The 16,326-nt window shown below is 44.1% G+C and overlaps 1 protein-coding gene across 3 annotated transcripts in view; it reads left to right on the top strand.

Annotated features, from left to right (window-relative positions):
• SYCP2L (synaptonemal complex protein 2 like) overlaps window positions 1-16,326 on the top strand; it is a 56,786-nt gene that overhangs the window by 23,453 nt on the left and 17,007 nt on the right. For all 3 annotated transcript variants that reach the window (XM_048508109.1, XM_048508108.1, XM_048508110.1), the window contains 10 exons: window positions 1,567-1,670; window positions 3,066-3,138; window positions 3,349-3,451; window positions 5,016-5,082; window positions 8,943-8,995; window positions 9,478-9,529; window positions 11,197-11,246; window positions 13,561-13,603; window positions 14,441-14,600; window positions 16,251-16,300. In XM_048508109.1, coding sequence (XP_048364066.1) covers window positions 1,567-1,670; window positions 3,066-3,138; window positions 3,349-3,451; window positions 5,016-5,082; window positions 8,943-8,995; window positions 9,478-9,529; window positions 11,197-11,246; window positions 13,561-13,603; window positions 14,441-14,600; window positions 16,251-16,300 — 755 coding nt within the window. The remainder of the gene's footprint in view (window positions 1-1,566; window positions 1,671-3,065; window positions 3,139-3,348; window positions 3,452-5,015; window positions 5,083-8,942; window positions 8,996-9,477; window positions 9,530-11,196; window positions 11,247-13,560; window positions 13,604-14,440; window positions 14,601-16,250; window positions 16,301-16,326) is intronic.

Below are 16,326 nucleotides of genomic sequence, written 5' to 3'. Positions count from 1 at the left end.
GACGCTTCGTATCACTTTCCTTACAATCTGCATTTGATCTAGCATAAAGGCATTCAAACCATTTCCATGCTGATGAAGCCCTTGATGACACCCGTGAGACACAAAGGATTCTGGGTTATGCTCTAGGCTGCACTGTTTTGCATGTGTTTCTTGCCAGACCTATGGCGCTGCCTCATTTTCCTGAGTACTGTGGGCCCAAAACCGTCCTTTTGCACTCTTCAGACCCCCCCGCCCAGATTGGTGAAGTGCCATGCTGGCAGGGGCTGATGGGATTTGTAGTCCATGAACATCTGGAGAGATGCAGGTTGCAGGCCTCTGATTTAGGACCAAATAAAAAAATAGCCCCAGTCTCTCACTTTATTCTCGGCCTATAGGAAACTGTCAGCAAGGCATGTCAGTAATTTAGTGAGTATGGCATACTTTGTCTTCCAATATGTATCGGTGCCGTGGAAATCTCTCATCATTCTTGCTTCCCTGAACCATCAGTAATTTGCTTAAGGGAAACATCATTGATATTGTTTTGTCAAAGGCTTTCATGGCCAGATTCAACTGGTTCTGGTGGGTTTTCCAGGCTGTGTGGCCGTGGTCTGGTAAATCTTGTTCCTAACGTTTCGCCTGCATCTATGGCTGGCATCTTCAGAGGTGTATCACAGAGAGAAGTCTGTTACGCACTGTGTCCTGGGTACCGCTGGCCTTCATGTTAACTGGATTATATTTATCTATGACAATTTGCAAACCATGGCCACACAGCCCAGAAAACCCACAACAACCATCATTGATATTATTTTCTTTGACAGTCATTAGTAGGCGTAATCCACAATATTGGTTATATCATGTTTACCCTCCTGGATATATCTTGTTTACTCTCTTGGGTTCTAGATCATGCCTTTCAGTTTGTTTCATTGTGAGTTTTCTGATGCCCCCCCAAGGTTCCTGTAGTCCAGCGATGGTGAACCTTTTCGAGACCGAGTGCCCAAATTGGAACCCAAAACCCACTTATTTATCGCAAAGTGCCAATATGGCAATTTAACCTGAATACTGAGGTTTTAGTTTAGAAAAAAGGTTGGCTCCAAGGTGTGCGTTACTCAGGAGTAAGTTTGGTGGTAGTCGGTGGCTTTGCTTTGAAGCAGCTGTGCAACTCTTCCAATGGATGAATCATGACCCTAGCAGGGTTTACTCAGAAGCAAGTCCCATTGCCAGCAACTGAGCTTACATGCTTTAGTTCTTCACATGAAAATCAGTGGGGTTTAACAGCGTTTGACAGGGTTACCTACACTGCTTCCCCAAAACGAGGTCTTAGGTTTAAAGCTAATAATCAAGCCCAGCAACCCAGGCCAGCCTAGATGGAGCGGGGAGGGGGGGGGGACTCTGTTTGCGCGTGCCCACAGAGAGGGCTCTGAGTGCCACCTCTGGCACCCATGCCAGAGTCTCGCCACCACTGCTGTAGTCCCTAAAATACTCTGTCTGGTTAGTATTATGTTTGTGTTCACCTTCAAGTTTACGTTGACTCCTCTACATGACACAGCTTAGCCTTCTTAAAAATATACTTTTAAAATTTATTTACAGTAGCAGACAATCATGCCGAGTGGATAAAAGATTCTGCAGATACTGAATCCTTATCAGACATTTTTGGATCGCATCAGAGTAATGAATCTGCCACTGTTACAACAGTAAGTATGTATGTAGGTCAGAGCAAGGGACGGTTGTTGCTTTTTCTTCTTCTCCTTTCGCTGTAAATGTTTGCCTGTTTTGTTGAATGAAGTGCTTGTTTTCTTATTATTCCTATCTGAAAATGCCCTCCAAACTCACAAACAGAAGAGACCTCACAGACAGAAGAGACTGTTGATTGTTATTTGTGGGCTCCCTGGATCTGTTTCGGTACAGCCCCATGCACTGGTTGTGGTCTGCTGATGACAACTTTCCAGTTGTTAACCTCCTTAAAGTGAGCCTCTTGGCTCCTATTAGACTCCTTCCTTCTCTTTGGGGATGCAGATCTTGAGAAATGGGGTCCCCTAGGAGGTGAAGAGGCCATAACCATCCTGAGAAGTCTCTTTGAGGCACTGCTTTGTGGGGGAGGGGTTGTTTTCATTTCTGGGGGTATTGTTTTTTGGGGGGGCATGGAATGGGGTTTTTTTCTGTAGGCATTTTCTTGAGGAGTCGTGGTTAATGGGGTCTTTGCTGCAGTTGGTGTAATTTAATTTCTGAACTCTGAGCCACAAGGGGAAATGGATTGTAAATATTTTTAAAAATGTAGAAACAGGGAAAGACGGTAACTGAGAAAAGCATGACAGCAGTAGAGATTATGGGATGTAAAAATACAGGTATTAGTTGTGAAGGTGTTAAAAGAGAGAACATTTTACAGAATCGGTTTTTTGGCTCAGGTGATGAGATGAAATCCACGGTAAAAAAAAAAATTCGATCCTTCCATTATCCATGCAAAGAATATTTACTCATAGATTTATGTAATCTGCCAGCCCTCAATTCTTGTGTTGGTATTTTGTGTTGTACAAGAAGGACCCCACCCACCCACAAGTTTTTAGTACAACTTTTCTGATTGTCTGAAGGCCAGCCTTCCTTGCCACAAGTGAGTCATCTGTTGGAGCAGCGGATTTACTCGGAGTAGACCACCTTGCAGGACGCAATGTAGACAAGAACTGACAGACCCACAGTCACCAGTGCAGTTCTGTTTATTGCTATCTACTGACAAAGTGCTTCGCCAGACCACAGGTGTTTTCAGACACACATCACTCTGTTGTCTGTGCTATCTATATACAAATGTGGTACCAATCAGGTGCCCTTACCTTATCAGGTTTTGCACACGGTACATGTTGTGCACTCAGTCCTAATTTGCACACGGCACCTGCTAGAAGGAGGGTCCAGCTGTCATTTAGATTTTGCTCATCTAAACAAATGTTCTGACATCATCATGTATATGTTTGCTGGACCACTGCTAGTCGTCACCTAGAAAAGTGAAGATGTCTAATTTCAGATGTAGACAAGTGTGTATTTTTCACTCATAGAAGTCCATAAGTGCCGTGTTCATAAGTGTGGTAACTCTTTAACAGAAAATGTCTACTCCTGTGGATGCAGTTGATAAAGGAGAACAGACAGGACAAGAACACGGTAGTCCTGGCCAAGGTCAGAATCCTTCTTGCTGTATCATCTTCTAACACTGCAATCCTTGTTAAATATAAAAATAACTTTCCATTGTTTGGACTTGCTTCCAAGCAAATTAGTTAAGCCCATTATGAATCGTAGTGTTTCCGAAGCTGCTTTTTGGTTAAAAAAAAAGAGCACTCAAGACTGGGATAAAATTGACAAACATCTTTTATTTGTTTTAATTAAAAGCATCCACGGATACACCAGCAGTTTCTCCAACACACACAGCACCTATATTGAAAACTCCTCCACCCTTGAAACTTTCTCTGCCAAAGCAGAAGGATAAAACTGTGTAAGTATTTTGCATATAAAGAGTTTGTCTCCAAAGCATAACTGTGTTTTCAGGAAATAACATTAATTTGATCAGCTACATGTAAAGCACCATATTTCTCCTTATGATTGGAACAAACTTGTCAATAGTGATTCCAAAGGTACCCTAAGGAAAGGGGCAGCCTGTCTCTTTATTTCCTTTTGATATCCATTCCATTCCATTCCAGAACCTTTATTAGGCATAAAACCGGTGTGTGTCAAGAATTCCAAATACAATAAGAAGGTCATTATTGCACAACTTGTAGCACACAGAGTAAAAATTTAGCAACAGCTTCTGAAATGTCAACGTTAGAATTATTTAGAAGCTTAGCCATTTTTAACTGATCAGAAAGGAGCATAAATCCTGTCGGTAATACAGTCCTCAGATCAGTTCTAATGTTGTTGTATTTTGAACAGTAAAGCAAAAAATGAGAAAGTGAATCAGTTGTATCAGGACAGAATCGACAGCAACAAGAGAGCGGGACTCTGATCTCTCCTAACTACACAGAGGTCATGGATAAATCCAGCAGCCTAGGAGAGTTTCTCCAAGTGGATACCTTCTGTAGCTGCCAGCATCTCTACAGAATGAACTGCTGCCTGCTTAACACAACCGCCTTCGAAAACAGGTTCTCAGTGTTGGGGGGAACCACACCTGGTGCGTGTGTTTCCCTTGCAAAAGTAGCAGAGCGGCCCAGAGTCTGAACACAGGGAAGCTTACCTGAGCACACATGTGTGGTTGAGCTTGCTGGAGAGAACTTCAGACACAAAAGAAAGTCAGAGTCAGTTGTAGTTTCTAATCTAATGAAAAGAGTATTTATTAGTGAACTCCATTCTGGATAGAAAGGTGGAGAGATAGGTTCACTGTCTAATCTAATTGAGCTGGATGGAGGCGGATGCGTAGGAGACACATCCTCTCCCTAGGCATGGTGAAGGTAAGATGGAGAGGGTCGAGAAGAAGGCGGAAGCAAGGGAGGAAGTCCCTAAGAGTATCAGTCTACATCAAAGGGATCGACTCAGCATGATAGAGTAAAGGTGACAAATTCCTAAGTCCCTATCTAGCCACTAGCTCGCTAGTAAAAAAACCCCTCTGTAGGATGAGGCAGGAAACAGCGTAAAGTCCCTTTCTTCCAACACTCAGGTCTCTGCAGAATAATGCACTTTCAGTCCACTTTTACAATTGTTTGCAAATTCCACCTAGTAAAATCCAGCTGCAAAGTGCATTGAAAGTGGATTGAAAGTGCATTATTCTGCATGTGCGGAAAGGGGCCTCAGTCTCAATCGTTTCTGCTACTGTGCTATATTCTTGCTTTAACTTAACTTAAAATTTGAAATGACTGATTTTATTATTTCAGGCTGAAAGCCCTCGTTTGGCCATCATTAACCCCAGGAATCCTTACTTAACAGAAAATCCAGTTAAAATCTGTGGGAATGTCACGTTCAAGCATCTTGTTGACATCTCCGTTCGAAATGCCCACTCCCACTTTTAAAGCCAGCTGACTTTCAATTGCAGCCCTTGAAGAATCATTCTTACCCTGTTTTGTTTCTAGGGTCCACAGTGAGCTAAATGCAGAAGAGGAAGTTGATAGCCAGCCTATGGAAATACTCACTGCAGAGGTATGTTTTAATCTATATTCCATCACAGTGTTCTTCGTCATTGTTTGTTCTACCTTTTCAGGTATTTTATGTAAATTCGTTAGTCCAGGTTTCTTGGGGAGGGGGTCAGCTAAATTCTTACTTGTTTAAGGTGTATGCACAAATCTTCAGGGATAAGGAGAAGGAAGAAGAAGAAGAAGAAGAAGAGTTTGGATTTATGTCCCCCCTTTCTCTCCTGCAGGAGACTCAAAGGGGCTGACAATCTCCTTGCCCTTCCCCCCTCACAACAAACACCCTGTGAGGTGGGTGGGGCTGAGAGAGCTCCGAGAAGCTGTGACTAGCCCAAGGTCACCCAGCTGGCGAGTGTGGGAGTGCACAGGCTAATCTGAATTCCTCAGATAAGCCTCCACAACTCAAGCGGCAGAGCTGGGAATCAAACCCGGTTCCTTCAGATCAGAGTGCACCTGCTCTCAGCCACTGCTCTTAGCCACTATGCTCATTGTTTCCCAACCTTTTCAACGTCATGGTACCCTTGACCTCACTCTTCATATCTCACGGTACCCCTGCCATCCCCCCACCTTCCCCTCCCAAGTTCTGATTGGCAGATCCACATAATCCGCAGGAAAACCAAGCAGGACACACACCCCCTTTTCTCTAGCTTTGGAAAGGAGCCGGTGCAGTGAGCAACACCGCAAGCACGTTGTGCTATACTAAGTGAAAACTTTTGACTAATACTGGGCAGAGTGCTATGTCCCATCCACATTAACTCAAGCGGCAGAGCTGGGAATCAAACCCGGTTCCTTCAGATCAGAGTGCACCTGCTCTTAGCCACTATGCCACTGCTGCTCCTTCCGTAACTCATGCCATTACTTTAAAAATCTTCCAAGAAGCTTAGAGGTCCAAAACCTTTCAGGAGTCCTGTGGCAAAAAAATGGTAAGCTGCACGACTGCCATAAAAGCTCTGCTTGTGATTTGAGTTCAATCCTGACGGAAGCCAGGTTCAGGTAGCCAGCTCAAGGTTGACTCAGCCTTCCATCCTCCCGAGGTGGCTAAAATGAGAACCCAGCTTGCTGGGGGTAAAATGTACACAACTGGGAAAGGCCGTGGGAAACCACCCTGTAAACATTGGTTGATTCCACACAGTCCAAATATCCCAGGTTGAACAAGGGAAATATCCCAATTTGGCCAAGAAGTTTGCACGGTTCCTGATCCTAAAGCGGGTTTGTCCCGTGATATTTCAATCATCCCGTTCTTTTCCCCTCAAAAACTGCTAAAATGTCAATCTTTTCCCAAAATCCTGCACTGAATCACTTCCGTGCGAACACTACAGGAGCAAAACCGATTTATTTTTCCCACCCTGCCACCTGATCTCTCTGCCTTACATCATGTCAGTTTCATTTCTGCTAAGTTGCAGTCTGCCCTTTCAGAAACGTTCCACAAGCAAGTTTTCTACCCTTTGACAGCTCTTCCAGAAGCCAGGCAAGTGAGCCCATGTGGGAAAGCATGAGTTCTCGCCCCATTACAGCTCGCTCTCACCAAGTTCTGCTTGCTAGTCGAGCCACAGCCTGGCCATCCAGTCCTGCAGCTCCAGGCTCACGTTCCCAATGGGGCCCCCGGGGGAGGGGGTTGCGGGGAGGAAGTGCCTGCCTGGCAGGATGCTCTCACCCTGTGACAGCCCCAAAGACCATTCAAATGTTATTTGGTATATGGGCCGGGGGTGGGGGTGGGGGGTGAGTGTCTCATGCTGTTGTTTCTTGCACACCTTTCAATGTGGATGGGACATAGCACTCTGCCCAGTATTAGTCAAAAGTTTTCACTTAGTATAGCACAACGTGCTTGCGGTGTTGCTCACTGCACCGGCTCCTTTCCAAAGCTAGAGAAAAGGGGGGGTGTGTCCTGCTTGGTTTTCCTGCGGCTGATGTGGATCTGCCAATCAGAAGCATTGCCTTTAGGGGGGTGGAAGAGCCAATAAGAATGCAGCACACTGGGGATGTTCGAGCATGCGTGCTGCATCTGTGTTGTAAAAACAAAAAAAGCCAGGCTCGTGCAAAAGAAATCGGAGTGTTTCCTCCCAGTCTTAACTTGATATTCCTTCACAGAAACACCCATGCGAAGGGAGAAACTGGGATAAAATAGACCCGGATTTTTAAATACTGAATGTAACCCAGTGTCATTTTGCTGTGCAGAATCAACCATAGTCTGCCTAGTAAATGTTGTGATGTGACATTACCCCATGGATCAGTAAAGACTTCGTACTTGCCCCGGGGACTGTCTTTACAGGAAATCTGTAAAACAGATCTGAGACATTCATACAATAACATACTTTTAAGGAAGGATGTCAGAAATAGTTATCTTGGAATCATCTCCACAGATGATAGCACGAGTTAATCACTTCTGTAAATCACTTCCATGATAAATGAGTGTAATTCTTAGTTTTCTGGGAAGACTTTTTAAAAGAGGGTAAGCAATAAGAAGGTGGTGATGGCCACTAACCTGGATAGCTTTAAAAAGGGCTTGGACAGATTTATGGAGGAGAAGTCGATCTCTGGCTACCAATCTTGATCCTCCTTGATCTGAGATTGCAAATGCCTTAGCAGACCAGGTGCTCAGGAGCAGCAGCAGCAGCAGAAGGCCATTGCTTTCACATCCTGCACGTGAGCTCCCCAAGGCACCTGGTGGGCCACTGCGAGTAGCAGAGTGCTGGACTAGATGGACTCTGGTCTGATCCAGCTGGCTCTTTCTTACGTTCTTATGTTCTTAATAGCAAATCAGCTGCCTCTTGCAGTGGACAGCTGGCAGGATGATGACCAGAGAAGGACAATCATCATCCCAAGGGTAACTAGGTGGTAACTAGGGTGTCAAACATGGATCTGGTGTACTCAAGGTTGAATCTCTGATCTGTAATAAATCAGTACAAGGTACTTCGTTCTGCAGTGATTAGGGTCAAATCCACACCATTGCCCAGAAAGAGAGGCAAGCAAAATCCAAAGGCAGATCCTGCTCCTCATAGCTGTTGCTGCTTCTTTGGGTGAAGAGAGATCATGGCAGGGAGATGGTCCTGGGAGGCCATAGGAGGCCATCTTGCCATCCCCTAAACCCTGTTCCAGTTTGAGTCACTTTTTCATGCTTTTTGTTTTTGCTTCTGGGCACCTGGGTTAAGGTAGATTCCCCCCTCCCAGTTCCTCCTGAGGACTAGTTTCCTTCCAGTTACTGAGGCGGTTTCCGTACAGCCAAGGGAGAGACCCTGCATCGGCATTAATCATTCCGATGCAGGCTATGGGGCCATTCGCACAAATGGCCCCATGGGATGCACAGCTGTGGGAGCAAGCTCCGGACAGCCGCATATTCCCCTCCCCGGCCCCAAACGTCTTGTTACCTTCTGCTGGCAGCCATGTCGCTCTATCGTCGCTCTGAGGAGGAAAGGGGACACGCCCCCATGGCCACAGCAACGGCTGAAGCACCGGAGACCAGGGGGCGTGTCCCCTTCCCTCCTCAGAGCCACATGATAGAGCCCGCACGCGGCTGCCAGCAGAAGCTGTAACGAGGCGCTTTGGGGCCGGGAGTGGGAGGGGAGGGAACGCTGGGTTTCCACCCGCTGCTGTTCGCATGGCAGCGGATGGAAGCCGGCGTTTGCAGGAAAACTCGCTCCCCAAGCGAGTTTTGAATACACTGTTTTGGCGGGCACAGGGCACTGCTGCATCAATTTGGCAGCGGCGCCTGTGCGAAGGGTCCCCGCCAAAACGGTGTTTTACCAGGCTGAAGCCGTTGCTTTCAGCCCGTGCAGAAACCTCCTGAGTCTACTGCAAGCAGACTTTTTTCAGTCTTAAATAACTCGTTTTCTAGAATTTTTAACTATACTGCCCTTCATGTTTCTTTTCTAGGATGATGAGAAAGGCAGAAAAAGAAGTTCAAGCAAAGAAATGGCAGACACAAGGTAAACCGTTAAGCTGATATGTGCACATTTCAGATATTCATGCTCTGAGAAACCCCTTTGTTGCTGTTCCATTTGACCATGTATGTATGGTCACGTATAGTGGAAGGATAGGATCCATATGGTCCCCCAGTATGTGCAACTTCTGTTTTGTCTGTATGGGGCAATATGTGTATTTTCAGCTTTGTTACGTTCGTAACAGGACCTGATTTTTCAAGTGGTGGTTGGGAGCTAACCATGGTTAGTGAAAATATGAGTGCAGATGAACGATGCTTGCTACAGTTAACATCAAAAATTATCAGGAGAGGCCTGTGCGAGCTGGGTTTATGCTCTTGTCATGATGATGATATTGGGCAGTGTTGTGGTCACACCCAACTTATGTACATCTATTCTGGAAAATACTGGGACAATAGCTGTGGAATTACTGGAATATATCCATCTGTTATTTTCAAGGATTCAGTGATTTGTAAGTCTTTATTTTGCAGGAAGGATGCATATGAATTTGGAAGCTTATCTGACCCTGTGGCACACAGTATGGTAAATACTATTTTAGGAACTATTTTTTCCATAGTTTTTTTTCCCCCAAAGCAAATTTTTATTATCAATGATAGGGCAAAATTGTTTAAAAAGTTCTAATCTTATCCAACGAATGGACATTCTCTTCCTTAAATTGGCTAACTGATGTTAGTCAGTTTAGCAAAGCAAATCTGTGTTTTGTTTTTCGCTGGACAGTTTTGCTGGCAATAATAAATGAGAAATAATTTCTTAGTGAATCTTTCATGCAGCTTTGTAAAGGAGACCTAGTGAGGCTGGTCCATTATAACCTTTTCTGAGAATATGGTGCTTATACCAGCCATGTTTATGCACAGTCCTCCTAATATTTCCATTGTCACATGTCCCTGTATCATTCAAATGTTTAAAAAACCCTTTTACAGTGAGTTCCAGATCTTGTTTTGAAAAGAACACACTTGCAGTTGCTAAAAATAAATTAATGCATGTTTTATTAAAAATTAATAAACCAAATATTTATCTATTTCAAAAATGTATGTCTCCTGCATGGGTTCTGTAGTCAAATCATATATTGAGAGTAGGGTTGCCAACAGCCAGGTGGGACCTGGAGATCTCCCAGGGTAACAACTGATCTCAAAACTACAGAAATCAGTTCTCCTGGAGAAAGTGGATGTTCTAGGTCAGGGATGTCCAACTCTGGCGCTTCAGATGTTCATGGACATTCCAATCAGCCAATTGGCCATGCCAGTAGGGGATGATGGGAATTGTAGTCCATGAACATCTGAAACCCAGAGTTGGACACCCCGGTTCTAGAGAGCGGACAACGGGGTATATCGGCTCCACTGAGGTCCTTCCACTCTCCACATCTCACTCTCCTAAGATTCTGCCACCAAATCTCTAGGAATTTCCAAACCTGGACTTGGGTAGCCTGCCTGAGAGCCAATGTTGGGGCTGGTTCTTTGAGCACTGAACTATGAACAAAGAGAGAGGCCTGAGGTAGCTAGTGTCAGCCAAACACACCTCAGAGGGTGGTTTGTGGATAAAACAGTGGAGATGGAAAGCATGTACCACTTCGGATTCTCACTGGAGAGAAAGGCAGGGAATAAAATAAGTAAATAAATTCCCCCACTCTGTCATCAAGCTTACTGGGTGAGCCAGCATGGTGTAGTGACTAAGAGCAGCCAACATTAATCTGGAGAACCAGGATTAATTCTCCATTCCTCCACATGAGCGTCAGAGTCTAATCTGGTGAACTAGATTTATTTCCCCACTCCTACATATGAAGACTGATGGGTGATGTTGGGCTAGTCCCAGTTCTCTCATACCTCTCTCACCACCACTTACCTCACAAAGGTGTCTGTTGTGGGAAGAGGAAGGAGTTTGTAAGCCCTTTACAGGAGAGAAGGGGTGGAGTATAAATCCAAACTCCTCTTCTTCTTCTCCTCAGCCTAACCTACCTCTCATGGTGGCTATTAAACAAACCATAGAAAGGAAGCCCATGTATAGTACCCTGAACTGTTTGGAGAATGAGCAGGATGAAAAATCAAATAAGGTGATTTGACAGAGCCAAATCTGAATGGACCTAGACGAAATTTTTAATGTTGTGGAATACTTTCCTGTGAAATCCGTTGTTTTCATCCTATTTGTTACCTGTTGATTTTCTTGAAAGAATGTTTAATTAACTTGGTTTTCAGGTGTCTGAAATGAAACAAAAAGTCTTCGTCCAGAAGACCCCTTTGCACAGGTATGGGGACATGTCACTGATTTTTATCCCCTTAATTTTCATGCACAATTAAGACATTTGTAGAAGTGAGACACAAGAGTATGCAGGAAATGTAGAGACAGGTTCCCTGGCAGTGAAACGGATGAGGATGGGAAAACTTGAGGACCAAATACATTGTGAACCAGTTTGAGCAATGGGAGAACGTCAAGGGAACGGTAAAACCATACTTTGCTTTTAGAGCACCTTAATTAGGGACATGTAATTATAACCAGGAAAAAGATGCAGCAAGGAGGTAACTCTTCAGTTTAAGTGTCACTGTGGTAACCTGCTCTGAGCCTCTAGGTTTTATGAGCCAAAAATCCAAGACAAGAATCCCAGTGCATCTCTTGGGTAGCAGGAGAATATTGTAGCTAGCAGCAGGACTTCCAATAGGGGGATCCAAACAGAGACTTCCCTGTAATTGTCATGTAATTATTTGAGGGTAGATGCGGGTAATGCTTTTCTCTGCTGCTGCTACAGCTTAATGCAATGGGGCATTCATCTACCGTGGAAATTTGAAGGCCTGTAGCATCCAGTCACACCACAGAATGATGTCTGCTCCTCATCTGCAACTAGTCAAAAAATCTAGGGAAGAAGGAAGATAGTCAAAGTTATCTCTCGTCATCTGTCTGAGCAATGTAGAGGACTAACTTTCCATCTGGTGACATTCACTTTTTGGGAATGTTATATTTGGGCTACTGCATTTCAAGTGACCACTGGAGTTCTAATAGAAAAGAGGCTTAATGGGGAAAATGAAAAGACTGGAGGGAACTTGGGCATAAAAATGCTCCTGGTTTTGCAGAAGTTGGGAGTAGTGACATTATTGTATTGTCGAAGGCTTTCATCGGTTGAATACTATTGGTAGAGTCATTTCACAAGGGTCGTAATGGTGTTACTAGAACACAGCCATACAGCCCGGAAACCACACAGCACCCCAGTGACATTATTGGTTTTTTCAGACACAAATCCTATGATGGAAGCAAAGCAGCTTTATCAGTGGGAACTTCAAACGCAACTTTTTGGGGAAATGATTTAGCTCTAGCAATTCTGCTGTCCATGTGATTTTCTTAGATTTCGCATGCATTTATGGAGTGTATTCCCCCCACCCCAAAAGTGCACTTTTTCTGCTTACCTTATGGGCTTTAGACTTGTATTTCTCCAACACCCCCATTTGCAACCAATCAAATATGGGGATTTTTTATAGGCATCTTTGCCCCTATCCCTATACTGTATGGTGAACTGCTTTTGAATTTCCCAAAGATTTCAGAAGCAATTAATGTTTGGGGAGAGGCAGCAAGAATCCCACTGGTGGGTGACAAATCTTGAGCATGCTGGAATTTTCTCCTCGATATCTGTCCACAACTACTATATTTACTAACATAAGGAACTCTCTATCCCCATGGTGGCAAACCTATGGCATTCCAGATGTTCATGGACTACAATTCCCATCAGCCCCTGCCAGCATGGCCAGTTGGCCATGCTGGCAGGGGCGGATGGGAATTGTAGTCCATGAACATCTGGAATGCCATAGGTTTGCCACCACTGCAGTCTATCCTAAATTTAGGGAATGCCATGGGTTTGCCACCACTGCAGTCTATCCTAAAATTCAATGCAATCTAAAAACAATTACAATCTGTAATAAAACCTATTAAAATTCATAAAATCTGTTTAAAATTGATGATATTACCAGAAGGGGGAAACCATCTTTTCAGTCAAAGGTCACATGAGCTATAGCTGTGGTGGCGAACCTTTGGCACTCCAGATGTTATGGACTACAATTCCCGTCAGCCCCTGCCAGCATGGTCTATTGGCCTCTGCAGTCTATCCTAATAGCTTATGCTTTGTCTACATATGCAGAAAGGAGGTAGGAGAATCTGGAAATGGTAGAATGGGCTGTGACATTTCCAGACTACTGGGAGGAAGGGTGGGTTCTGATTTTTAATGTCCCACGTTGAAAGAAAATCAACACAAAGACAAACGTTGCATTCTTTGCTAGTTTGTTACTTGGAGGAAATTATAGCTGTGGAAGGACTTGTACAAATATCCCTCACCTGCAGTCTGAAGTGGCTTAGTCCATTCTTCCAACTCATTGCGTATGTGTAGTAGACCAAGTCTAAAAGAGAATTATGGAAGTTATGAGGAAAGAAACCAAGTTTGAGAGCGCTGTACAACTATAACCTCCACCATTCCAGGTGTGTGTTATACAGGGCCCTGGAGAGAAGTCCTGAATATTTTTGTAATGGTGTGAACTGAGCTCTTTCGTTTGGATAGGATTTTTTTTGGGTTCTGTTTACAGGAATTTGGAAAAAGGAACTGTGGAAGTGCACAAAACTAAGCCGGTAATATGTTCATGTTTACCATTGCTTTGTATGAGAATAGAGATTTTAATAATAGTAGACCAAACATGTACATGGGTAAATTCCGTCTAATCAAAATCTGTCCTGTGGGGTCTTATTTGGGCGTTCAGAGCTGCGGAGCTTTAGATTCTCTGCTTTGGATGCAAAATCCAAATTAGGCACAACATCGGGATGTGATTGATTTCTTTGGTTCCTGCTTCTTTGAAATGTGAGGATGAGCACAGATACAGGAATTTAACAATATATGGGTCTCTGCGTATCTACAACTTTTATTACAGAAAGGACACTGTCTCCCGTCCTCTCTGGTTTTTTCCCAGGCCCTTGTGGGTGTTAGGTATTTTTAAAGAGCTTATTTCCTGTTGAGAAAGATATAATTGTGAGATCAGGCAACCAGAGGCGGAGCACTCCCGGGAACATATCGGGTCACATGTCCCCAGGTACACGCCCACTGGTCCTTTACTTTACTTGAGACCCTGGAGAGCCACTTCCAAGCAGCATAGACAATTCTGAATAACAGATTAATGGTCTCACTTAGGGTGTTACTACATGATACATCTAACACATGTTGGGTCATGGGTGTGCAACTGGACTCGAGCGACCCCATCCGCAGTCCTAGGTGGTGTGACACACATTACTGTGGCGCTGCCCCACCGCCTCCGTCTTGAGTCCAGTTGTACACTTGTCAACTGATGTGTTGAATGTATCGTGTTGTTATGCTGTCAGTATCAGAGGGCTTCTTGAGTAAAGTTGATTTGAGATAATTGAAATTTTCATGCATAATAATGGACAGAACTGAATTTCGTCTTCACCGTTTTATAGTCTTCTGGTTACAAGAGTCATCTCTTCTCTGAAAGCAACCAAGAGACTCCAGGCAACAGTCCTCGTGAGAAAAGCTGGATCCTTAACTCTCAAAAGGAATCTGGATACAAAACTATTGACTATACTCGTAGAAAACCAAAATTCAGAAGCAAATTAAAAGGTAAAATGGATTTGCAGTCTAGTTCAGCATAATTAATAAATGTCCAAATCCTATTCTTGTTGAGAATTTAATCCCACTGATTATAACAGGGCACTGACTTTTGTAGTCAGTGCCTACACAAGATCATTCTACCCTGTTTGTGGTGGGTTTTCCGGGCTGTGTGGCCGTGGTCTGGTGGATCTTGTTCCTAACGTTTCACCTGCATCTGTGGCTGGCATCTTATTTATTTATTTATTTATTTATTTCAGAGGTGTATAAATAAATCAGAGATTTATTTATCTTCAGAGGTGTATCACAGAGGTAAGTCTGTTACACACTGTGTCCAGACAACAAATTGCACCCCTGACAGCAGGCACCCCCCCAAATTTCCCCAGTTTCTCCTTTTAAATCCACCCCCTTTGGCATGGATTTAAAAGGAGAATCTGGGGTCCCCAGTTAAAACAGCATTGAAAGTGATGCTGTTTTGGGGTGGATTTTCCCCCACCCTGAAACAGCATCACTTTCAATGTTTAAACTGGGGACCTCAGATTCTCCCTTTAAATCCATGCCAAAGTGGGTGGATTTAAAAGGAGAATCTGGGGAAATTTGGGGGGTGCCTGCTGTTAGGGGTGCAATTGTTAAGCTAGCAGCACCAAACTTTCAGGGTATCTTTATGAGACTCTCCTGATAATACCACCTAGGTTTGGTGAAGTTTGGTTCAGGGGGTCCAAAGTTATGGACACTCAAAGGTGTAGCCCCCAACTTCTAACTTTGGACCCCCTGAATCAAGACTCACCAAACCTGGGTGGTATCATCTGAAGAGTCTCCCAACAAATCCCTGAAATCATGGTGCTGCTAGCCTAAAAAGTGTGCCCCCTGCAGGCCCAAAACTGAAAAAACACTAAAAATACAAAAAAACCACAAACGGGGGCGGAGCTTTGGACATGTAATGGGGGGTTGAACCCAAGAAACCTCCCCTTACCTACGTCCTTGGTATGGATCTTGTTTGGCCAGTCAACGAGCTGAGGTCCCAAAGGCATCAGCAATTCTAGGATGTGGTGATGGCCAACTGAAATTGTAGCATTATGGTCCTGAGCATATTGTCTGTAGCAGCATACGTATATCTGAGTGACAGTAATACATTATCATACACTGATGTGCTGCAGTCAGAGTTGGTGTTTGGCCGGTGGAGCTCTATTATAATAATTAGATCAGCTTTCCTTTTCAGACTACATAGTGCCAGTGCTGTACACACGGATGCCTCTTGCTGGGTTTTACCTTCCTTTCCAGCCTGTAGCTCACAGCAGCTACAATTCTCCAGCTAAATCAAGTTGTTTAGCAGTTGAAGATAATGACTTGGATGCTGATGAAAACTACCAGCAGAGCTCAGCTTTCTTTCCCCTTCACCCTGCAGCCCAAAACGCTCCCTGAAACGCTGCTCCCAGAGGAAGGAGAGACCCCGAAGACCAGCATGAAGGGGGAATTGGAGGTCTATGGTGGGAAGAAGGATCAGTAAAAATTTGCTCACTCTTCTGCCTGCAGAAATGTTAGGCAAGACCCAAACCAATTACTAGGAGCTGCCTATAAGTTATCCTTCCAGTTTGCTACGTTAGTGAATATTAATATTGGTATGTCTCTAATTATGTTTACCTTTTGCTTGTCTTTTCTTAGTACTGCCATTATCTTCTCCAAGTAGTAGCAGCGATCACCGTGCAAAGAAAGTAAGAAAATATACATTCATTATCTT

This window comes from Sphaerodactylus townsendi, linkage group LG09 (genome assembly GCF_021028975.2).
Source record: "Sphaerodactylus townsendi isolate TG3544 linkage group LG09, MPM_Stown_v2.3, whole genome shotgun sequence".
NCBI lineage: Eukaryota > Metazoa > Chordata > Lepidosauria > Squamata > Sphaerodactylidae > Sphaerodactylus > Sphaerodactylus townsendi.
This window is presented reverse-complemented; position numbering and strand designations above follow the sequence as displayed.